Source organism: Myotis yumanensis, unplaced genomic scaffold (assembly GCF_028538775.1).
Source record: "Myotis yumanensis isolate MYYU_CA2020_CCGP unplaced genomic scaffold, mMyoYum1.0.hap1 SCAF_3, whole genome shotgun sequence".
Taxonomy (NCBI): Eukaryota; Metazoa; Chordata; class Mammalia; order Chiroptera; family Vespertilionidae; genus Myotis; species Myotis yumanensis.
In genome coordinates, this window is record NW_027223754.1 from 209,058,820 (window position 1) to 209,083,285 (window position 24,466).

The 24,466-nt window shown below is 60.0% G+C and overlaps 1 protein-coding gene across 1 annotated transcript in view; it reads left to right on the top strand.

Annotated features, from left to right (window-relative positions):
- The first annotated feature begins 487 nt into the window (after nucleotides 1–487).
- The window catches only part of CACNA1I (calcium voltage-gated channel subunit alpha1 I), an 84,461-nt gene continuing 60,482 nt past the window's right edge, over nucleotides 488–24,466 (top strand). Inside the window, exons 1-3 of the mRNA XM_070411167.1 lie at nucleotides 488–717; nucleotides 17,187–17,298; nucleotides 19,078–19,211. Coding sequence (XP_070267268.1) covers nucleotides 488–717; nucleotides 17,187–17,298; nucleotides 19,078–19,211 — 476 coding nt within the window. The remainder of the gene's footprint in view (nucleotides 718–17,186; nucleotides 17,299–19,077; nucleotides 19,212–24,466) is intronic.

Sequence of the window (24,466 nt, forward strand, 5' to 3'; positions counted from 1 at the left end):
TTTTTAGAGAGAGTGGAAGAGAGAAGGAAAGACAGAGAGTCATATTGATGTGAGAGAAACCTACCGATTGGTTGCCTCCTGCAGGAGCCCAGGCCGGGCCGGGGAGGAGCCTGCAACTGAGGTACTTGCCCTTGACTGGAATCGAACCTGGGACCCTTCGGTCCACAGGCTGACGCTCTATCCACTGAGCCAAACCAGCCATGGCACAATCTGAGGTTTTGCTCCCCCCACTCTTCATCTCCTCGAATTGAGGTTGACCGGACTTGCCCTGGACCACCCAGCCTGGACGTGGATTCCCACTCGGAGGCATCTGGGCCCGCAGTTCGTTCCTCCCCTCATGGCCAGAGGTTAGGAAAGAACTGAGGGCCCAGGGGGCGAGGTTTGGGGCCTGCAGCCTGAGGTTGGGCTGCTGCCTTTCGGGGAGGCTGGTTGGGGAGCGTGTCCCAGTCACTTCTTTTCTCCCCCAGGCTCCCTGCTCGGCGCTGACATGGCTGAGAGCTGCCCGCCGCCCTCTTCTGCTGTGGCCCTGGCCCCTGAGCCGTTAGTCACAGAGCAGCCAGGGCCCCGGAGCCCCCCGCCCTCCCCTCCGGGCCTGGAGGAGCCCCAGGATGGAGCCAACACAGACGTCCCTCACCCGGACCTGGCACCCGTTGCCTTCTTCTGCCTGCGACAGACCACCAGCCCCCGGAACTGGTGTATCAAGATGGTGTGTAACCCATATCCTTCGTGTGGCCTGGGCTTGTCGGGGCCCTGCCTGGGCCCCCCTGTTCCCTGATGAGCCCGCCGGCCACGCCTGCCCTGGTTGGGAGGCCTGAGGCCGCTGGCCATGCCTGGTTGGTGGGGAGAGAGCTCAGTGGTGGGTCTGGGGAGGCATCGGGCATGGAGGTCGGACTGATGAGGACCTGCTGATGGGGACATTCTAGAAGTTGCTGACTGCCAGTGGCCGGCTGGCCCAGGGAGCCCTCAGGGGTGAACCCCAGCTCTGCACTGGAACTGAGGACGGAGTTAAATCAGATCCTGGCCCATGGCCCAGCAGCTCCCAGGGACTGAACCATCTGATGGATGAGAGCTGAGATGGGGACCCATGGGCATGGGCCCCAGGCATCAGTTTGGGGCCCAAGGCAGCGGCAAGCAGCCCCTCACGAATCTGCCTGCCTTCACTGTTGCCTCTCGTCTGCTCATGTCACCCCCCTGCTTCAGACCCGAAACCATTTCCCGCTGCCCTTAGCCCAAGTCCTGACCCAGCCCACCAGACCCTGTGTGCCCCTCACCAGCCTCTCCACGCTGCGTCCTCTGTGCTCTTCTAGGCTTCAGGGCCCTCTCACATGCTCTTCCCTTTGTCTGAAACGACCTTCCCTTCTCTCTTCACCTGGGCAAGTCCTTTGTTGCATCCTTCAAATCACAGCTGGTGTCACCTCCTCAGGGCAGCCCTCTGGGATTTCCCCTCAGCCACTCTGTTGGTTGTCACTACCTGCACCTCACATCGGCCTCCTCCGGGGGTGCCACCACGTAACTAGGACACGGACTGAGCTGGTCATGTTCACTGCTGGACCCCAGCGCCCAGCACCAGGCACAGCCACGGTGCTCCTCGGTGTTCGCTGGGCAGACATCGGCAGTGTCTGAGCTGAGCCTCCAGTAATGCGTGGTGTTAGGTGAGAGGGCAGTGGGGACAGGGGTACGGCAGGAGCGAAGGCCTGGGGAGGAGAGGGACTGAGGGCAGTTGGTGTGGCTGGGACGGGTGAGTGAGGGGCAGAGAGGGGAGGGGAGGCTGGCGGGGCAGTGGGAGATGCAGGCTCCCTGCGCTGAGTGAGGAGCTGGCCCGCGTCCTGAGGGCCGTGGAGACCCGGCGAAGTTTAAAGCAGGGAGGCGATGTGGTGAGGCCTGCTTTAGGCGGACCACTGAGCCGTGATATGAGGATGGGCTGCAGAGGTGAGCCTGCGGCTGGGGGCTGCTGAGGAGGAGGCTTTGGGACCCAGGCTTGGTGGCCTTATGGTTTTGGGGTCCATCAAGCAGGACAGAGTCCTTACTGGTGCTTGAGGCCACACAGCATGGGACCTGAGCCCCATCCTAGATGCCTGGGGTGCCTGGGTGCAGGCGGGGGTGATGAGGCCACCCCAGAAAGGCTGGGGGAGGCACATGGTGAGCCCACGTCTGCTGGCCTCCCTGCTGAGTTGGGAGTTGAGGTGATGATGGGCCCTGGAACCGCCCCCCCCCCCCTCGCCCCCGCTCCAGATCTGGGAACCCTGAGGGTCTCTGCTGGAGTGGGTGGAGTGCAGAGCTGTGGGCCCCTCTTTAGGAGGACACCCCAGCACTGGGACCTGCTCAGAGCACCTTCGGCCTCCCCGGGGCCCACAGCCAGAGGCTGCCGAGGCTGGCGCGAGGGATGGAGGTCTCGGCTTGAAGTGGCCACCTAACCGCTGAGCCGTCTTCTGGACCAGAGACCTGACGACTCAGATTCCAGACTCTGCGACTGAGTCTAAGGCTCACACTTAAAGTTCAGTGACACCAACATTCTAGGCTTCTGTGAGCCCCAAACTGTGAAGTTCGGTTTCAAATACGTGTCCGGCGGCCGCAGTGCTTGTTTGGGAGCCGGAGGACCCGTGTTTCTGGGCCCTGTGAACGCGATGCTGAGATTTCACAGCCCGAGTGGGTCCGTGGGAGAGAGGCCAAGGGGGGTGTCTACCAGCAGATGTTGGTGTCCACAGGGGCTCCTGCAGCAGAGACTCGACCGTGGGGTGCTCAGGCTGGGTTTTAGGGGGCTTGGGTGTGTGTGTGTGAGTGTCTTTGATCAGATGCTGAGGGCTCTAGGACTCCTCCCTGCGAGGGAGCTCAGGGAGGGACAGTGCTGACCGGTGCCCCTCAGTGGGCACTGTTGGCTTTTGGGCTGTGCTCCTGCTCTGTGGTCCTGGCTGCCTGTCCCTGACAGGACGTGTGGTGATAATAGTAGGCAGTGCTCCTCCATCATTGTGACAACCAGGAATGACCCTTCACCTCCCCAGACTCTGCAGGAGTCTGCTCCCCATCGAGGGCCCCGAGGAACGCGGGTGGGAGGCGCAGGGTCAGCCCAGCGGGCCCGGGGCAGCGTGGGAGGTCGGCCCCAGACAGGCTGTCCTCCGCACGCGGTCCCTGGTGCTGAGGGGCCCTGGCTCGGAGCCAGCGGCCCTTGCAGGCTCCGTGCTCCCTGACTCAGCTCCTCAGCCAGCCAGGCCAGACCTGAGTCACCACCTGACTCACCGGAGAACCCTGGGCTGGCGCGGGGAGCGGGCCGTTCACCCGCATGGCAGCAGTGCTGTCTGCCTGCCGGCCTGGCGCAGGCGTCGGCAGCTGGGGCTGCGGCTGGGAGGTCTCTGGGTCTGAGATGTCGGAGGCTTGGTTGCCCTGTTGGACTCCTGGGGGAGTGGCTTGGTGTGTGGACCCGAGTCAGGCAGACCCAGGGGCTGGTTCTGCCTCTGCTTTGCTGTGTGGCCATGGGCCAGTTTCTTCTTTTGTTTTTGTTTTGTTAATCTTCACCCTAGGATATTTCCCCCCATTGATGTTTAGAGAGAGTGGTGGTGGGGGGGCGTGCGAGGGGGAGAGACAGAGAGAGAGAGAAACATCAATGTGAGAGAGACACACCGATTGGTTGCCTCCCAAACGCACCCCAACCGGGGCTAGGGATTCAGCCTGCCACTGAGGTCCATGCCCTTGACCGGAATCGAACCCGTGACCCTTCAGTCCAAGGGCCGACACTCTAACCACTGAGAAAAACTGACGAGGGCGGGCCAGTTTCTTAACCTCTCTGAGCCCCAGGTTCCCCAGTTGACAGAAAGGGTGGCCGTCCCCACATCCCCGGGATGGCAGCGAAGACCAGAGCAGCTGCAGAGGGAACATGTGAAGGTGGAGCGGGCAGACTAGACAAAGCGGCGCAGGGCGGCCGCCATTCTCATTTTCTGTGCCCAAAAGGTGAGCGGGGCCCCTTGTGTGTCTGAGCAAACCCTCTGCTCGTGGTGGGTTCAGTAAGACACTGGGCATCAAGTCTTTAGATAGAACACAGTGCTTTCAGAGGACATTGTTTCCAGGGAAAATCAGATTCGGAATCCGTTATTTAGGTAAATTTGTGCCGGTTATGCTGCTGGTAGCCATGCCCTCACCCGTGCAGACATGGCTAATCCATCACGGCATCCTCCAGCGGGCGCCCCCAGCCGCAGAACTAATCAGTTGGAAACCTATTTTCCACCCAGATCAGATGTTGAGAGCCTTTCTTAGTGTAACCGGGGGCCAGGGGAGAAAGGCCAGGGGTGCGTGTGCGTGTGCTCGCTCTGGTTTCCCGACCCCGAGCCTGAGTTTCCTTATCTCTGTAACGGGAGGGTTAGACGGTTAGATGGTTCCTGTAGACCCGGCACAGAGGAGGAGCTCAGGCACGTACTGCGCTGCATTCTTTGCCTGCATCATCCCCTTCAACCCTTATCACCACCCAGAGGTGCCCCCTTTTACACACGCAGATAGTGAGGCTCAGAGCGGTGCCGTCACTTTTTCCAGGGTTGCACAGCCAGGGAGTGGTAGAGCTGGGATGAAGTCCTCCATTGCTCTGCACCCCCAGCCTCAGCTTTTATCCAGGCCCGGGAGAGCCTGGGGCAGCACGGGTTCTCCACACCCCACAGGGCAGGGAGGTTTGCTTCCCAGTTCCAGGCCGGTCTCTGTGGGTTCTAGCATCTACATTCTGAGGCCACCGTGCTGTGGCCCCCCCCCCCCCCGGCATCCTTGGCCTGCCTCCCCCTCCTGCCAGGGCTGAGCCAGCACTTGTGCTGCTTGCAAATCATCCATGCACGAGTCATCCATGCACGGCGGGAAGCCAGTCGTCTGTGAAGGCTGCCTCTCTGCTGGGCAGGGGGATGTTGCCAGTCTGGGTGGGGAGGCAGGAGGCGGCCAGCTGCCAGGGACCTTGGCCAAGTCACCCCCCTCGTTAGCCCTCAGTCTCCCTGTCTGCAGGATGGGAGAGTCGGGTAGCGAGGCCCAGAAGGGCTGCCCGGGTATTGGCTTCCCATGAGGTGTCTCAGTGGTGTCTCCTGGGCTCCACGTTCCTGGTGGAGGGCTCGCTCGGCCTGTGCCTTTGCCGCTGGGCTCCTGCTTTTCGTCTGCCCCTCTGCCCCCTTCTGCCTGCTTCTGCCCCCTGCCTGGCTCCGGCCCTCGGCTTGCTAGGGCGGGCTCTGTGGGTACTCTCATTTCCAATCAACCTGACCTAGATCCCTGCCTCGGGACCCTCTGACCTCGCCCATCCTGGGACAGGAAGAGGGCTGGGCCTCGGTCTCATCCTCAGCTGTTCGCTGTGAGGGTTCTGGTGCTTACTGAGGGGGTGAAGGGCTCCTGTTCACCCATCATTCACTCCACTCATGAGGTCCTTCAACAAGCTTTACTGAGGCGGGCCGTGTGCTACCATGTGCAGAGGGCAGCCACGGCCGTTCTGTGCAGGGAGGTCACTCTGGCTCCCGGGGAGGCCTCCGTGAGAAGGCGCCTGTGGGATGGAGCAATGATGGTGGCCCAGGTGCCGGCAGGGCCTCACCTCGAGAGGAGGGTCCAAGTGGAGGTGTGGCTGCCGTGGGGTTGGTGTTGGAAGGAGAGGACTCAGAGGTGGCCCAGGGTCTGTGGCTTGGTCGCTGCATGAACGCAGACCTGTCCTGGCTTCGTGGCCCGGCGGCCGTGGACCAGTCTCTTGCCTTTGTTCAGCCTCTGTTTGCTCATCTGTGAAATGGGCGTCACAGTGACTCTGGTTGGCAACGTCAAGGGGTCAAGTGAGAAGCCGGGGCAAGAATTGATCGGGCAAACTGTTGCGTGCCGAGGGCAGCCGTCTGCGAGCTGGGGCTGACAGGGAGCTGGCGGGAGCCCCCAGGGTCCTGAGGGCCGGTGGGCAGCTGGGCCCCAGGTCCTTGCTGATGGTCTGAGAGGCCCGGCTGCCCCGGTGACCTCCGCAGGCTGCCTCTCAGTCCTGCCGCACCTCGCGGGTCTCGGGCCCCGGATCAAGCCTCGGGGACCTTTCTGAGGGCTCCTGACTGTCAGGAAGCTCCCCTCCCCTCACCCCATCCCTCCTGTCCTGAGCCCTCTCCCTGTGTGTGGCCATCGGGAGCATTTGGGGCTGAGTCCTTCCATCTCTTCCATGGAAACGGGCAGCTCCCGGGATCTCACCCCTCCTGTCCCACGTGACGGCTGGTGTCACCCTCCCTCTCTTCCCCTGCACAGGGGACAGACCCCTGGCCAGGAGCCCAAAGCTGTGTCACTTTGGGGGATCACTTCTCCCCTGGACTCACTCTTTCTTCCAGACCTGCTTCCCCCCGCTGTGCAGACACTGCCGAGTGCTGTGTGCCAGGAGGGGCTGTGTCCCCGGCCCTGCCCGCCTGGCTGCCTTCCTTCCTTTGTTTATTCTTTCCTCACGCAGAGACTTCAGGGGCTCTCGGTCACCCCCAGATTAGTCTCCCCTCGCCTGGACTGAAGCCTCCCAGGCTCCCTCTGGCTGTCCTCTTAGATTCTCCCAGCACCTCCTGAGCAGTGGCAGGCTGGGGGCGGGGTGCTAACTCCCCATTGTACAGCTGGGGAGACTGAGGCCCAGGAAGGGAGTGTGACTTACCCACGTTAAGTAGTGGGCAATGCCAGGGTGGGCTGGAGCCTAGGACTCCAGCTTCTCCGGCCAGTGCTGTGCCCACCCAGCCTGCTTATGGCTGGGGAAGGGGTTCTCTGGGGGAGGCTGTCCCCTCCCCTTCAGCCCTGGCCTAATGGGAACACCCAGACGGGCGACAAGTGTGCTGGAAGGAGCAACACATGTCTGGGAAATTGTCCGTTTCCCTCCATCTGCTGTAGAGAAGGTTGTTTTTCTCCAAAGTAAAAGTCAGCGTCGAGCTGTGCCCGGGGGGTGCTCATGGCGGCGAGCGGATGCTGCAGGGCAGCGGGGTGGCCAGAGAGAGCCTGGCCCACAGGGCGGTCTCAGGGACTGTCACATGGAAATGTCTGTGTAAAGAGAGCGCAGGTGCAGAAGCTGCCCCTGACCAGCCTGCGGGCATTTGGCCTGGGTCTTGCTGCGTGAGTAGGAGTTTTCCAGGAGACCAGTGGAGGAATGGTATTCTAGGCAGAAGGAACAGTGTTGAGGACAGAACGGTGTTTAGTGTGGCTGGAACAGTGTGAGACAGGCTGTTAGAGCTGCTGCTTGATTGTGTGGGCACTAGGAAGCCATTGGTGGGTGTCTGTCAGAGATGGGGCATGGGAAAATTCATTTACTAGAATGGTTGCCCCTGGAGTAAAATGAAGGCTGCTTCAGGGAGAGAGAACGAGGTCTGGAGACCGGGCAGGAGGCTCTTGCAACAGATATTGGTTGGTTGGTTGATTGATGATTGATGGATTGATGCATTCATTCATTTAGCAAGTGATTACTGAAGACAGCTATGTGTTGGACGCTGTTCCTGACTTGAGTGGAACAGCCTGGTCGAGGGCTCGGAGCTGAGCGGAAGTCGCCGGGGACTCTGATAACAGCCTGGAGTGTGGGCTGAGTATGGAAGGACATTTGGTGTCCAGATTCTGGAAGGCAAAGGGGAAGACTGTGTCTGGAAGGGCACTGGTGGGCATTAGGGACCTACTGCACGCTGGGTGCAGCTCATGCTGGCAGTAGGGATTGTCCACGGGACAGATGAGGCCCAGCGAGGTGAAGTGCTTGTCCAGGCCACCCAGCCTGCCGATGACTGAGTGCGGTGTGGCCAGAGCCCTGGCCGGCGCTGCCCCGAGGGCCCCGGGAGGCCTGCCAGGAAGTCTTGTAGTAATTGATCTAGAGCAGAGAATTAGGAAGAGGGCTGGCTGGCTAATGAGGAGTTCGCCCCTCCTGGGGCATTTAAAACATGATTGGATTTTTACTCGTCCATCGGGCCTGGGCTCTGGCTTCTGTGTGAGAAGACAGCGTTGACCCGCGGCCGCCCTCAGACCGCGTCGCCATCCTGTTGGGAGAAAAACAGCCCCGTTTGTGTCCCTCGGAGAGAAATCAATATGTCTTTTTAATCAGCCGGAATGTCTTCCTGCGAACCTCGCTGCAGCTCTCCTGTGGGGCCGCCTTCCCCATTCCGTCCCCATCTGTCCTGTGGAGCTCTGCTCCTCCGACTCCCTCTTCTCTCCCCAAGTTCACTTCCTGACATTCAGGGAGGCCTGCTGCTCAGCCCACTGCTGTGTGACACCCAGCAAACAACCCGGCCTCTCTGGGCGCCCGTTTCCATCTCGATTGGAAAGCAGGAGGAGGAGGCTGGTGACTGTGAGGTGCTGTGTGAGTGTGAGGGCTTCGGGGGAGGCGGGCTGGGGTGGAGGTGGACAGAGCAGCCTGCCCACAGGCTGTGCCTGGCTTTTCCAGGAGAGAGGTAGAGAAGGCTCCCACCCACCCATCCGTTTATCTACCCACCTACTTATCCATCTATCCATTTGTCTATCTTTCCAGTTCTCCATTCACCCACCCATCCATCTACCCAACCCTTACATTCATGCATTTACCCACCTACCTTCTCCACTGTCTAGCCAAGAACTCTTATACAAAGGCCTTGAATGCCAAGCCAAGGAGTTTGGAAACTCTCTGGAAGTCATAGGGAGCCACAGATGCCCTTTGGTTTTGAAGGAGCCCCCCTGGGTGCTGTGTGGAGGATGTGTCATAGGAGGCCAGGGTGGAGGAGGAGACTCGTGAGCGAGAGAGAGAGAGAGAGTGCTGTCTGCTTGGGGCAGTGGAGATGCTGAGGAGTAGATGGAGAGGGGAGATTCAGGTGCTGAGATGGACAGGTCTCTGAGATGGGTGTGGCCCCGGGGAGAGGGAGACTGGAGGGTTCTAGGCTGGACAGCTTCCGGGATTGGTGGTGGTTGGGGTTTATTCACAGGGGTGGGAAGGACAGGGGGATTTGGTGGTCTGGGGAGAGTACGACACACCCATTTTGGACCCGGCGAATCTGAGGTTCCTAGGGATGTCCCGGGGTGTCTGGGAGGCCTGCTGCTCAGCAGGGAGTAAGCCTGGGGCTGGGACAGGCTGGGGAGCGGGTGTGAGGTCAGGGACAGGAGAGGGGAGCCTGGAGGCTTGGGAGCATTTAAGGGGCGGAACCCACAAAGTAGGAGGAGGACCTGCCCAGGGCCTTGTGGGGTCCCCGGAGTCCAAGGGAGAGAGGGCTTCTACAAAGGTCTGAAGCCCGGGGTCGTGAACCTGGCTGGGGACAGGTCGCACGTTTCTCCTCCCTGACCTCTGACTGAAACGTAGCATTTCTCTCTGTCGCCAACGGAGGTAACAAACCACGGAGGGGTGGTGGCAGCCCCGGGACTGTCACCGGAGTCACCGCTGCTCCCCAGCCGACGTCCCGCCCCACCGCCGCTCCACCTGCTCACTGTGTTGACAATGGAGCTCGTATAGTTCTCTATCACAAATTTGTTTTTGTAAAAAATATTTTGACAACTATTTTAACATAACTGGCTTCCTTCCTTTCTAACCCTGAGCATTAAAAACCCCTGCACTGCAAACATCACTCCGAGAAGGAGCCTGTGAGCTTCCCAGGGGCACGGGGGAGGTGAGAGGCGCCTTGCGGGTGAGTGGGTGGGCCGTGCCCGCTGCTGCCGGCCTGGCGGGCCCGGTGGGTGTCACGTGTGGTGGTGTGTAGGGTGCGGGAAGGGATGCCCGTGTGAATGCGTGCACGTATGTGGTCGGGCAGGCAGGAGTGTGCTCTTAGTTTCTGGGGGGCAGGGGCCTTGTCTTCTTCTTTTGGGGTTCCCAGAGCCAGTGTAGGCCTCACCCAGTGAGGGGGTGCTGAGTACATGCATGCGGAGCGGTGCATGTTGAAAAGGAGAGGACGGGGAGTGCAGGGTGGGGAGGGGGCTGCGCAGCCTCCGGCGCAGAAATCCCGCCTCAGCCTCCTTGATGCCTCCCACTGACAGGGGTCTCACTCCCTCCGAGGCTGCCCTGCCCCTGAGCATCTGCCCCAGGCAGGGCGCCAGGCACAGAGGAGGATGGCTACGCGCTGCCCACGGAGAGCTCAGCCTGGTGGGGTGAGAGGCCAGGACACACCACACTCAGTTCAGAACTGCTATAACGGGGAGGGGGGCGTCCAAGGTGCTGTGGGGCCCGGGGAGGCGGCTACCACCCCTGCCCAGGACTCTAGGAGGCTCCCCTCGGGCGCCTCTTCCTGTGGGTGGGGGTTCCTGAGACTGGCTCGCCCACAGGCGGTGGGACCGTGGCCCCTGTGCTCAGCAGTGGCTGAAGCGGTGGCGTCTGGAGCGTCTCCCGGCTGGAGCATCCTTCCCGGGGACCATCCGCCCGGGCTCTCTTCCCTGCTGGCAGCCTTATCCCCCCGCGTCATCGACGCCCCCACTCCGGCTGTCGCACTGGGCACTGCGGCCTGCGGACATCTGGGAATCAGACACTTTGGCCAAATACAATGAGTTTTCAAATTATGGGTGATTGAAGAAGCGGGGAGGGGCGGGGGGTGGGGGGGCAGGGACAGGGAAGGAAGGGGGAGCTCACTCCCTGGTCCCCTCCCCGGAAGGGGTCTCAGCCCACCGAGGCGGCTCCGTGGCTTATAAGCAGAGCCGGTCAGCCTGGGCAGGGCTGTGTGGCCTGTGGGGGGCTCCTCATTGCTGGAGGCATGGGAGTGGAGAGAGGCTTAGGACCATCTGCCCAGCAGGTCTGTCCACTTGGTGAAGCAACTTCTGTCCAGCTCGGCCACCGTGTCACCGTGGGCAGGTCTCTGGGCCTTCATTTTCGTGTCTGTGAAGTGGGTGTGATGGACTGCCATGCCTGTCTCCCAAGGCCGCCGAGGGCAGGAGCAGAACTAATCCCTAAACACATGGAAGACGGGGGTGGGTAAACCCCGGCTCTGTCCCTCACGTGGCCTTGGACAAGTTCGTGAGACGGGGATGACACCCCGCCCTCTCGGGGTTGTGGTGAAGGCTCCGGCGGGGGCTGCGACAGCCGGCGCCCCAGCAGGTGCTGGTGCTGTCTTTAATTGTTGCATTTTTATTGTTCCTTATGGCAGCTGCGCTTCATTATTTTTTGTTGCACTTTTTATTGAGGTCAAACCTGCATGCGGTAGAGCTCTCAAATCTTAATGTCCAGCTCAAGGCATCTTTCCACATAGACACACTCCTGTGACTCCACTCAGACCAAGAAGAATGTCTCTAGCCCGGGAAGCTCCCCCCGCCCCCCGACCCCTTATGGCTGCTCCCTAAAAATCACTGCTGCAAAGACCTCCTTCATGCAGGGTAACTCTGCCTGGTTTTTCACTTTATATCCTTGGGTTCATACACTGTTTGCTCTTCGACGCTATCCGTGCTGTTGCATGTGCTGGTAGCTTGTTCTTTTTCATGGCTGTGTAGTATTCCACTCAGTGGGTGGGCCCCACGGTTTCTCAGCCTTGGTCCTGTTGACGTTTGGGGCTGGAGAATTCTTTGTGGGGGCTGTTCTGGGCATTGCAGGGTGTTTAGCATCATCCCTGTTGTCTACTCGTTACATGCCCGAGCTCCACCTCCCCGGGTGTGACAGTCAAAATGTCTCCAGGCACAGCCACATGTCCCTTGGGCTCAAAATCGTCCCTAGTTAGAATCTGGTCCCAACTCACTCTCCTGTTGGGGGGTCCTTCAGTTGTTCCCTGATCGGGGCTGTTATGAATCACGTGTGCCTTCAGGCGGACTTATGTCGGCATTTCGCTGGAGTGTGGATCCGGGAGTGGCACCGCTGGCCCTAGCGAGGGCCTCTGTTTTGACTTAATAGAAGCTGTCAAGCAGCTGTCCAGTGGTCATTGCTCATAAGGATAAGTTGAATGAATGAATGAATGAGTGAGTGGATATCCTCTTTAAAGCCCAGGGCCTGGAGCACATTCAACATGGTAGCCACTGTTACCACAGCGAGGCTCTATGGCCTCACACACATGGAGCCCTGGGACAGGGACACGCTCGGAACACCTCCGGGCAGGAATAAGCCTGGTTCGTCTCAGAACACGGACACAGAGCGTGCAGACCTGGCCCGAGGAGCATGGAGCTGGACCAAGACCCGGAGTCCAGCCTCAAGCCCAGCCAGTGAAGGCCCACGGACTGAGCTCCCACCCTCGGAGCTTCTGGGGACCAGCGGGGAGGGACTCCCCTGCACAGGCTGGCCTGGCTCCCCTGCCTCCGGTCCAGAAGGATGCAGCCCCAGCCCCCTTTCTCTACTTGATTCCTTTAGACAACGGAGGCCCACCCTGGGAAATGGATTAGATTTCAGATTTGACAGCAATAAAAACAAACATGGCCGCCCCAGCCAAACCCAGCACTCTCACCCCCACCCCTCCTTCCAGAGCACCCCCAATGACAGAAACCGTGACTGTCAGCTGGGCCCACAGGATGGAGGGTGGTGGTTGCCATGGTGACCGTGTAGGTCTCTGGCTCCGGTTCCTGGAGAGGAGGCTGGCCTGAGGGGCCTGCTGGGGTGTCAGGCACTGGCCCTCCATTTGGTCTCACTCTTCTCTCTGGGAAGTGGGAGTTTTGAGGGGACCCCTGGCATGGTGCCTTTCTGGTGACTCTGTCTCCCTAAGTCACATCCCAGCCTTCCCAAGACTCCGCAGCGGGGACATGGGTTGGAGTTAGGGCTCTGATCCAGCTCAGCTTCTTACTGGGGCCCTGAGACCAGCCCCCCTCCCTCCATCTCCTGCAGACAGGTCCTCCTTCCCGGCCATGCAGGGGTGGAACATCCCGTTCTTGACCCCACTAGGCACCGGCAGATGGGCTGCTGCTGGCTCACCGCTGACCCAGGCCTACTCGGGCGGCGTCAGTGTGGGCGAGAAAGGCAAAGCGAATGAGTCGTCCACCACACGCATGCCGGTCCAGGGCCTCGCGTTCCAGGCCCCGTGCCCGGGGTCCGCAGAGCAGGTGGCTGAGAAGGTGGGATTTGGAGTCAGCACGAGGCAGGTTCAAATCCTGGCCCCGCCACATACCAGCTGTGTGAACCCGGGTGGCTATGTGTGATGGGAGCCCTGGAACCAGCTCTCAGTGCCTCAGTTTCCTTATCTGTAAAATGGGGGTAACGGTAGTACCTGCCAGTTTTAGGGAACGTTGCTTAAGTTCTGGGCGACTCTCCTCATTGCCAGGCCTGAATGAATCGAATTTCGAAAGGCTGTGCGTGAAGAGTCGGCGCGCTGTGAGGCAGATGTCCATCTCAGGGGCTGGTTTAGCGTCTCTTATTCTATTTGAGGCCACGTTACGTAATCGGCAGACAACGCCAGCCCGGGGTTCTGGGTCCTCTGCTGGTGAGTTTTGTTTTGTTATTTTCCCCAAAGGCCGAAGAACCAGAGACCCCGGGCCCTGTTATAGGCAAAGAGAGGGGCTATTTCTGCTGCCAGCCCAGGTGGCCGTCTGGGGCCTCTGGGCTCCCTGCCTCATGTGTTTGCTGTGAGGTTTAAATGAGATGATACATGCAGTTTGATTAGAAAGCTCCTCGACATACAAACGCTCAAGAGCACTTGAGAAATGTTTGCCGTTGTTGCCATTTTTGCTGTTGTTAATCCAGTGCCTGGCACACAGCGGACACTCAATACCTGCTCATTGATTCACGGCCTGGCTCCTTGGCCCCAGTTCTGAGGACCTGAGAACCTGGGCAGAGTGAGGGGGGCGGGGGAAATGGGAGCGGGCGGGGGAATGGGATTAGGGGGGTTAGGGCCTTGGCCACAGGTGGGGGCTGGCTGGAAGTGTGGGTGGGAGTGGGGTGGGGTTCAGAGCAGCCCCAGGGATGCTTTGGCTGTTTTTCTCCCCAGCCAGGTGGCTGTTGGGAAGGCTTTCCTGCCAAGGGAACTGTCTGTTGGGTCACCATTGATGTTTCCCCATCTGTGTTCCTCATAGTACTCTGCCCGTCAGGGGTCTGATGGCTTCACACGCCCCAATGAGGCCACGCTGAGCAGACGGCACACGTACGGAGCCTGGGCGCTGGGGAACCTGGGGTGTCAGTGGGTTCGGAATCCAGCCTGGCTCAGGGACTCCCGGGGTGGGGAGTCTGAATGAAGGTCCCTTTGCTTCGGCTCGCTGTGTCTCCTTGCTGGCTCTGCCCTCCGTTTCCCATGCGCAACGGGCGACCGGACCAGAGGCTCTGAGGACTCGGTGGGGTTGTCCTGTGACAAGGTCACCCAGGCAGAAGTGAGGTCGGAGCGATGAGTAGGCCAGGTGGCTGGGTGTCACCTGCACAGCCTCAGATGCCAGGCGGGGGGCTCCTAGCCTTACTGTGTGAGGCAGTGAGGAGCTGGCACTCAAGGCCCTGCCTCCCGATCACCCAGAAACCCTGTACCGCCCTCCTGGGGCCTCTGTCCTCCCTCAAGTGTCCCAGGGCACCAGAGCCTGCCCAGCGGCCTCTCCGAGCTCCCCGGTGACTCATGGCGGAAGCGCCAGGCGCCGGGCCAGGCCCTGGAGCCCCTCGGCTTGGACCTCGCCTCCCTGCCAGGCTCCTGCCCCACGGCCTGTGATCTGGTTCAGCTTCAAGGGCTGCTGCCTTTGATCCCTGGGCCCGTGGGGAGCATGTCAGGAACCTCGGGCAGCGATGCCAGCTCTGGCCTGACTTCTGAGCCTCACGGGCTCTTGGAAAGGGCCCAGGCTCTGCCATCTGGGATTTCCCCGAGCGCCTCAGGGCTGGGCTGAGACTGCCCGTCCCTACGTGTCTGCCGCTGAGCAATCTAGAGGTGAAAGCCGATCCATCTGGCCCCTGGAGGGGCTCGGTGCCGAGGGCGAGCTGGACGAGCGGCAGAGGCAGCTGCGGGCACCACTGAGTCAGACCGCGTGGGCTGCTCGTGGACTGTGTGGCCTTGGGCAAGTCACTCCAGCTGTCCAGGCCTCTTTCCTCCCCTGCCCCCAGCGGGTGTGGTGACAGCTGGGGCCATGTCCCTAGGGGTTACTGCCAAGTTCATGACCATGATACCAGCTAGACCAGGTGAGCAGGGAGCACTGCCAGAGAGGAGGCTGGACTGAGGCCCTGTGAGTGGTGAGAGGTGCTTCAAGGGACGATTTAAGAAGAGGTGACACGTGAGCTGGGCTGTGAAGGATGAGTAGGAGTTTGCCTGGGGGATGCGGTAGAGGGAAGGGAACGTGCATGCAGGGTATGCTTGGGGACAGCAAGGAGTTCAGTGCAGCCCGGCCGGCGTGGCTCAGTGGTTGAGTGTCGATCTATGAACCAGGAGGTCACGGTTTGATTCCCGGTCAGGGCACATGCCGGGTTGCGGGCTCAGTCCCCAGTGTGGGGTGTGCAGGAGGCAGCCAGTCATATGTATATATGTATATACAGTTCAGTGCATGCCAAGGCCAGAGGGAGGTGAGGTCGCAGGAGTTCGCTAAGACCAGTCTAGGGGCCTTGGGTGTCCAGCTGAGGAGGGTGCTGGGAACCATGGCAGGCTTCTGAACGGGGAGAGGCACCCAGAGCCGTTCAGGCAGATGAATCGGGCAACATAGCGCGCGGACAAGAAAAGCAGGCTCTGGTTTGACGTTCCAGCTCTGCCTTTCCCAGCTGGTGACCTTGGGCAAATCGCATTCCCCTTTCTGTCTCCATTTCCTCATTTGTAAAATAGGGCTGCAGGGATGAAAGGAGCTAACGCTTGCGAAGCGCTGACAGTGTGGGGCGCACAGTGCCTGGTTACTGTGGGGGACAGGTCAGAGGGCAGAGGGGAGGCGAGAGCCGCTGAGGATGGAGGGGCCGAAGACTCAGGGGACAGAGGGAGGTCACAGGCAGGGACAGGCCATGAGTCCCGGAGGAGAGCGCTGGCCTTGGAGTCCAGCAGGCCCGTGTGAACCGCAGCCCTCATCCTTCCCAGCTGTGTGATGCAGGAGAGGCCCCTCGGTTCTCTGAGTCTCAGTTTTTCTCATCTGTACAATGGGCTCAGGGTCCTGAGGAAGAAGTGGGGGTACCAGGCTCCTGGGAGACCCCTGTTAAGTGCATGTTGAACTTGAAACTGGCAGGAAGGGCAGAGGGAGCCGAGGAGGAGGCTGAAGGCGAGAGAGCGCGACAGGCAGGGGGGAAAGCTTGGGGGATGGGTAATTAGAACGTTTGAACTTTAAAAAAGTTAATTAATGATGAAGCTGTGCTGGAGCGCTGCTCAGGCTAGAAGGGGCCCTGGCAGCGACTGAAATTAATTACAGGCTGTGGCGGGAGAATGGCAGCGGGATGGGGCGGGCAGGAAGGAGCAGGGCTGGGGCAAGGAGGGTCTGAGCGGGAGGAGGAGGGAAGGCAGCATCCCAAGGTGAGCCAGGGCCCCCGGGATGGGAGGGAGGCTGTTACCAAGGAAACCAAGTCAGTTTCCCATCAGGCAAGAGGTGCTCAGCGCCCCTTGGGTGGGCTCCGGCTGAGGGTCAGGCTGGTGTGGCTGCCTCCGAGCTTGGAGCAAGGCTGGGAAATTGAGGCGTGAGGGTTTCCATCCGGAGACACAGGGTGTCCGCGTGGGCAGGGCCCAGAGAGATTTACTTATTTATGCAACAGACATTTACCAGGTGCCCGTCACTGTCAGCCGTGAACGCCAAGCCCTGTCCCCTGGGATGTAGGCCCCGCCCAGGGCTGGGTGAAGGATGCTCTCTACTCCCTTGGCCACAGGAGTCTTCCCACCTGGGCTGGGCCCCACCTCGCTGGGCGCAGGGGCCGGGGCGCCCTGGGTATGGTTATCTGGGAGCCTGGAGATGAGCTCTAATCTGACCGCAGGCGAGGAGAGAGGGACTGGGGTGTCCAGCCAGTCTCAGCCCCACTGGACCGGCCTCTGCAGGCTCCAGATCAGGCCTTGGCAGAGGTGGAGGGGGCATGGGTCAGGGGAGGGGAGAGGTGGCCAGCGGGCGGGGGCGGGGGAGGGAGTCAGTGACAGTCAGAGGGAGGTGGTCAGAGGAGGAGATGCCCGGATAGTTCAGAGATGGCTGCCAGCCAGGCCTTGGGGCCTCCTCCTTCCTGGGCCCGAAGGGAACTCTGAGGCTGGGGCGAGGGGGTGGGGGGGGGGGTCTGGGCAGGGGTGGCTCAGTGGGGCTTGGGTTCTCTGGTGGGTTTGGCACGTGTGGCCATGTCTGTTGTGAGGGGGGAGGGTGCTCCAAGGTCTTTTGAGAACTTGGGCAGGGAAGGAGCGGGAGAGGGGAAGAACAGGAGTGGGGGGATGCCTGTGAGTGTAGGGGGGGCATTACGTTCCAGGGAGCACTTGGCCCCATGGCCACGTCCCCACTGACTTGTCCTTGACTCTGTGCACATGGTTCGAATGTGTCAGCATGCTGGTCATCCTGCTGAACTGCGTGACGCTCGGCATGTACCAGCCGTGCGACGACATGGACTGCCTGTCCGAGCGCTGCAAGATCCTGCAGGTGAGGCGTCCTGCCCCGCCCTGCCCCTCCCCCTGCACCCACCTGCCCATGATGCCCCACCTCTCCCCACTCTGCACCCACCTGCCCATGATGCCCCACCCCTCCCCACTCTGCACCCACCTGCCCATGATGCCCCACCCCTCCCCACCCTGCACCCACCTGCCCATGATGCCCCACCCCTCCCCACCCTGCACCCACCTGCCCATGATGCCCCACCCCTCCCCACCCTGCACCCACCCACCCATGATGCCCCACCCCTCCCCACCCTGCACCCACCCACCCATGATGCCCCACCCCTCCCCACCCTGCACCCACCTACCCACCTCACCCCCACCCTGCACCCACCTGCACACAATGCCACACCCACTTACCCACAATGTCCTGCTCTCGCCTCTCCCCCTTCCCCCAACCCCCCAGCACCAGGCACAGCCAAACCACACACCCCTACCGGTCCTTGCTAAACTGGCCGCCTCTTCCTCACGCCCGGCCGGTTACACCCATTCTCCTTCGCCATCTTCATCTCCGGGCCTTTGCCCCAAGTCCAGGCCCCCACCTCCTCCTCCTGGTCTCCCCAGTGTGCAGTGACCCCACCACTCCTCTGCGGGACGCCCGCCCGTGACCCCCCAGGCTCTGGGAGGAAGGGCAGCTCCGCAGCTGGTCCTCGGTGCCCTGCACGCGCGGGCCCTGTGTCCTCCTGTGCCCTCCTGCTCTCGTCTCCTCGGGCCCAGGTGGGGCTCACCCGCGGTACCTCCGTGGCCCGTGTGGTGCGTGAGCGCCATGGTGCAGGGCTGCGGTTCTACCCATGTTACACATGGAAGCACTCAGGGGGCTCCCTGGGGAGGGAATCCCCCCGGGCGGGACTGCCCTCTGCCTCCTGTGCTGCCACAGGGCTCAGTGGTTCCCAGGGCTTCAGAGCCCCCTGGGGTCCTTGTTAAAGACCCTGAGCCCTGGCCCATCCCACACCTGCAGAATCAGCATCTCCGGGGGGGTCGGGGGTCCAGGTGGGTAACAGCCCCTCAGCCGAGCGGAGTTAACTGAGGACTCGTCTCTGTGTCCGCGACTCCGGCCTCTGTCTCGCACACAGTAGGTGCTCCGTGCTCGTTTGTTGAGCTGAATTGACTGCAGCCCTTGTCTGTCCTGGAAGGAGGAGGCCCGCCCAGACCCTGTCCCCAGGAAATGTATTCTCACCTGAGCTCATGACCAGGGATCATCTGGGGCCTCTTTCTGGGCAGAGGAAGGCAGCGCTGAGACCTGCGCCTGGTGCCGGGGTCAGGCCTGTTCTGAGAGAGCTCCTTCCCTGTGGGCTCTGGAGTCAGAGAGACCTGAGAGTCAGTTCTGGTTCTGCCACTCACCTGCTGTGTGACCTGAGGCAAGTTGCTTAACCTCTCTGAGCCTTAGTTTTCTCATCTGTCAAATGGGACTCTCCATGGGGTCATTGTGAGACTTAGAAGAGAGAATGGAAGTCAGGTATGTAGCCCAGAGCTTGGCAATTGTTCAGAAGAGCCTCTTTGTTCTAGACCCGCCTGGGTCCCTTGTCATTATACCTGGTTTTAGGGAACAAATAGAATGGGCCGCATTACCCTGGGCAAGTTCATTCCTCCCTCTGGGCTCAGTCTCCTCACTTGTGAAATGAGTGCATTGGAACAGGATTTCTGATGTTCTCCTTCTGCCCCCTGTGTCCATGACTGTGTCCCCAACTCACACTGTGGCTGCAGCCTCTGGGTCCTGCCGCGGAACCTCACTCTGTCCCTCGCTTCTCGCCTCCCCCCCGCCCTGCAGGTCTTTGACGACTTCATCTTCATCTTCTTTGCCATGGAGATGGTGCTCAAGATGGTGGCCCTGGGCATTTTTGGCAAGAAGTGCTACCTTGGGGACACGTGGAACCGCCTGGACTTCTTCATCGTCATGGCTGGGTAGGTGGTGCCTCTGGTGCTTGCCAGATGGATTTCCAATAACCCGTGGGGCATCCTGGTGACAATGGCGAAGCTGCATGGTCATGTTGGGGCCGACAGACACCCCTTCCTCCCTCGCCGGGAAGTCGCGTGTCCGCCTGCACTGTCAGTGGATAAGGGGTCTGTTTCACACGAGCTGCCTGACCTTGAGGAAGCCAGGTACCCTCTTTGAACCTCAGTTTCCTCATCTGTAAAATGGGGATGATAAGAGTAGCTACGTCAGAATGAGCACCCAGGAAATGTTAGCTGCTGCAGTATGATTACCCTTCGATCACTCAGCAAGTCAGAGAGAAGCACAGAGTCACGCACTGTCTGACTCCAAACTGTGACTGTTTCTACCAAGACAGAAGCTGCAGTCAGAGCCCAGGTCCCAGCGTGGCCCCTCGCAGCGCCTGTGTCTGATTCCGCCCTGGGCCTGGCTCCTGCTTTCCTGGGCCCAGCCAGGCTCATCCCTCCGACCCCCAGGGGAGGGCGAGCTCCCCGTGTCTGCGCTGGGGGACTGTGGAGGACAGGGGCATGGAGGACAGCACACCCGGACACAGGCCTCCACCTTCCCAGCTCCCTTCTGGGGAGAGGCAGCCAATGCTACATGGGAACGTGTCACGCACACAGATGAGGTTCTGGGCAAAGCGCTGTGGCTTTCTTTTAAAAAAAAAGTTTTTATTGATTTTTACATAGGGAGTTAGGGAGAGGGAGAGAGAGAGAAACATCAATGAGAGAGACACATGGATTGACTGCCTCCTGCACTCCCCCTACTGGGGATTGAGCCCACAGCCTGAGCATATGCCCTGATCAGGATCAAACCCGGGACCTCTTGGTCTATGGGATGATGCTCAATCCACAGAGCCACCAGCCCGGCAGGTGCTGTGGTTTTCTGAGCGCATCTCTGAGCCAGGCTCGGGGCTCGGGGCTCAGGGCTCGGAGCTCGAGGCTCGAGGCTCGAGGACTTTCCCAGGGAAGTGGCGCGGGAGCCGAAGGACAGGCAGGCGTCAGCCATGCCCAGCAAGGGGGCTATGGGGCAGAATGACAAGGGGGAGGGGAAAAGGCTGGAGGCCTGCGTGTGTGTCATCGCATGTGAGAGCGTGTGTGTGCGCACATGCGTGTGTGTGATGCCAGCGAGAAGGGGCAGGGAGGGCGGACAGGCACGTGGCTGCGAGGGAGTCGGTACCACTCAGTCTGTGTGGACTTCCACAGATCAGTTCTGAAGTGAGAGGACGTGTCCACTCGTGTTCAAGGAAATGTCCCACCCTTCGAGGCACCTTTCTAAGACCGTGTTCAGTTTCACCGCCACGTGGTCAGTGTGGTGTAGGCCTCGCGGGGACTCACGCTGGGTTCACGGGTTTCCTGGGAGCCACACCTCCCTTTGCCACGTTCCTCGTCTCATCCCCATTCTGGTGTGGCCCAGGGTCTCAAGTCGTTGTGTGTGTGTGCGTGCGTGCGTGTGTGTGCGTATGTGTGTGTGCGCGCGCGTGTGTGTGAGTGTAGTTTTCTGTCTAATTTAAAGAACAGGTATTTGAGTCGTGTCATTTTTCAGCCTGGCCTCTGCACACGTGTTTCCGTTGACCTTGGTGAGTGAGGACAGTTTTTGTCTGTGTTGCTCTCACACTTCTGTCCCTCAGAACCCGGCACGCAGCGCCATTTACTCTCCAAGGGGCGAGGGCCGCCCGGACGGGCCTGCCTCTTCTTTCTGGGCAGCGGCCGCTTCTTCCCCGCTGGAGGCCCACAGGGCTTCTCCTCACCTTCGGTTCAGACCTCTCACTGGGCCGGGCCGTGATGTAGGAGGCTCCCGTGGGACCTCCCAGAACTCCAGGGGAGGGAAACTCTTCGATTTCCTCTTCGATCATCGTCCTTTCTCTTCCCGTCCCTCCTGAAATTCCCACGCGATGGGTCCTTCCCTCCGTCTGTTCGCCACATCGGCCCCCTTCCCTCGCAGATTTCTTCTGTGCGAGGAGGGAATTCCTGGCCTCCGTCTTCTCAATCACTGACCATGTTCTCCCCCCGCCCATGGTTCATCTCCTCTGTGTCTCGTTAATTCCCAAGACCGCTTCCCGCTCTGCGCTTATTATTATTCAGGGCAGCTTGGGCCTGTTCTTGTTTTATGGATGCAGTTTCCCTCGAATCTCCTTGGAAATCCTCTCCTGATCCTGAAGGCAGGGCGTAGTTTCCAAATAGTTTTTTTAAAAAAATATATTTTATTGATTTTTTACAGAGAGGAAGGGAGAGGGATAGAGAGTTAGAAACATCGATGAGAGAGAAACATCGATCAGCTGCCTCCTGCACACCCCCTACTGGGGATATGCCTGCAACCAAGGTACATGCCCTTGACCGGAATCGAACCTGGGACCCCTCAGTCCGCAGGCCGACGCTCTATCCACTGAGCCAAACCGGTCAGGGCTCCAAATAGTTTTAAGCAATGACCCTCACTCCAGTCTCAGGAGGAGGAGGCATCCGGGGTCTATCCAGCTCACGAGCGGGGAGCCAGCAGGACGGGATCAGCAGTTAGGAAGACAGACGGGCGGGCGCTGGAGAAAGGAGGCGGGCTGAGCGCGCTAGCTCACAATCAGAGCTGGTTGGTAACCAACTCCGGGCGCAAAACCGTAGCCTTTGGAGTCATCTCTCCTGTTGGGAAGAAATCACTACTAAACATCCACACGTTAATATGTAAATCCACAGCAGCCAGACCTTTAACTACCAGTAAATGGGGAATGAAACGTATGTTCCCCTAACGGAATCCTCAGAGGAGTCTGTTAAGGCTCCGAAATGACGTTGCGTGCAAGAAATACCGCCCTCCCTTTGCCCGATTTCCCAGGTTTAGGAGAATTTTTCTTAATTCCTGTTTCAAGGAAGTCATCTGTCCTGCTGGCTCCACGCACTGCCCCCCACTCCTGCCACCCCCGCCCCCACTCCCGCCTTTCTGGCTTCTCTATTGCTTAGTGAGCCCGTGTCTGCTCACATTTATAAACGAAGACCCAGCCTGGCTTCAGCACTGTGGTGGGGTCCCTCTTGGATCTCTGTTCTTGGTCCTCGGGCGGGTCCACAGCCCAGCCTCCTCCCGGGGGTGCGGGAGAGCCGGGTGCATGTGGGTTGCAGAGGGTCCTGCGCTTGGTTTGATGCGATGCTGCTATCATTTAAAGATTCTTTGTGTATTTTGAGCAAAGGGGGGGCCTGCATTTTTATTTAACACCAGGCCCCCCAGATGATGTGGGTGGTCCCGGCTGGGGGCAGGAAGAAGACCTGCGTGTGGGATGCTGGGGATTCAGAGGACTCCGACCTTGCCCTGTCCTCAAGGTCCTCGCCGTCCTTTGTGTGTGGGTGAAGGGGGGGACGAGGAGCCAGCAGCCCCGGGCTCCAGAGTCCAGCCCCCCGCCTTCTGCTCCCACTCAGGCCTGTCCCCACAGCTGCCCGCCCATCCCCCGTGGTCCCAGCCAGGCTCGTGCTATAAATGTTGTTTCCCCGAGTGACAGGCCTGACATTCTGAGGTTGTTTTCTTCCTTCCTGCTCCTCCCCATCCCCAAATTACTGGCTCCTCCTTCAGGCTGCGGAGGAGACGGAACCTCCGCACGAGAAGGTCCCTTAGAGGTCAGGGGCTCCATCTCCACGTCCGTCCGGGTGGCCCTGCTTCCCTGCTGCCGCTGCGGGACCTGCCTCACCGCGCCGCTTCCACACTGGGGCAGCGGGAGTGTTGGAAAGTGGGTTTTCACTGAGCTCAACGCTGTCTTCCTGTAGCCCCCACCCGATGGAGCCATTCATTCGCGGATTCAAGGCAGAACCCGCATTTACTGACCCAGGCCTCGTGCTGAGGCCGCTGAGACCTCATGGAGCTCACGTTTTAGAAAATGCATGGAGCCTGGCCGGGGCGGCTCGGTTGGCGGGCATCCTCCCTGCACTGAAAGGTTGCCTGATTCCTTCCAGGTCAGGGCACATATCGGGGTTGCTGGCTCGATCCCCCAGTAGGGGGCATACATGAGGCAGCTGATCGATGTCTCGCTATCACATCGATATTTCTCTCTCGCTCCTTCTCCCTTCCTTCCTCTAAAAATCAATAAAAAATCTTTTTAAAAAAGAAATCGGATGTAAAACAGGTAATAAAATTCTAAAGTTCTAAAGTGGGATCAATGCTGTCGCAAAGGAGTAGAGAGACTCGTGAGGGCGTGGAGAAGGGGCCTGATTTAGGCCGGGGTGTCAGCACATCCTCCCCTCATGGGGTAGAGAGGCCTGGGGGTGAGCAAGCAGAGGACGGGGCCAGGGCCTCGCAGGTGGAGGGGACCACATGCAGAGGGCCAGAGGGACTTCTTGAGGAAGAGGAGGGAGAGCAGAGGCCCAGGGTTGGAGCCCAGGGTCCCCAGGGGTAGGTGGGTGCTGAGGAATGAAGCCAGAGAGGGGGACAGGGACCTGATCCCACAGGGGAGCCTGGAGCCTGCGGGCAGGGGCGTCCCTGCAGACCCACGACTGTCCTTCAGAATTTGGAAGGCAGCTCCCTTCCTCCTTGAGTCTCCTGTTCTCCACGTGAAATGTCCCAGCATGTCCCCCCGTTTGTCACAGGACAGGGGAGGAGGCCTCAGCTGCCGGACTCGCTTTAGGTGACCACGCAGCCTCGGTGCCTGGCGGGGAGCAGGACCCCGGCCTCCCAGGGATGATGCGAGAATGGGCTGCCTTTGCCCCAGTGTCAGGTCGGATTGTGGGGACCTGCTGAGTGGCCCAGGTGGCGGTCAGTCTCCAAGCCAGGTCTCTCCCACCCCGGAACCAACTAAATACAGTTGATGTTTTTAAAAAGCCAAATATCAGACTTAGCATTTATTGCTATTACATTCATCTTACAATGATCACTAGGAGACCTGACTCATTACCTGCACTTCCTGCGCGTGGTCAGCCCAGGACAGCAACCCCAGGGCCCCTCTGCCGGCGCACGACAAAGCCCTGGAAATCACGGAACAATAGTTAACCGCGGAGCCCATCTCGCTGTCTTCTTTAAGCCACGCTTTCCTGTCTCTGTCCGTTAGGAGGCCATGAAATAGTCAGTGACATTCTTATTGAACTTGAGATATTCTTTACCTGCATGTCTCCTTTGCTGCATCCTGCTGCCAATTCTACTACCTCCCCTGACCGAGACCAGGAAATGGCCACTGCCAGCTGTGGGGAGGGGCCTGGGCACCTTCATAGTAAAAGCTTCCCCAAGAATTCCACTGCCGCGTCTCTAGGGCAGTGATGGCGAACCT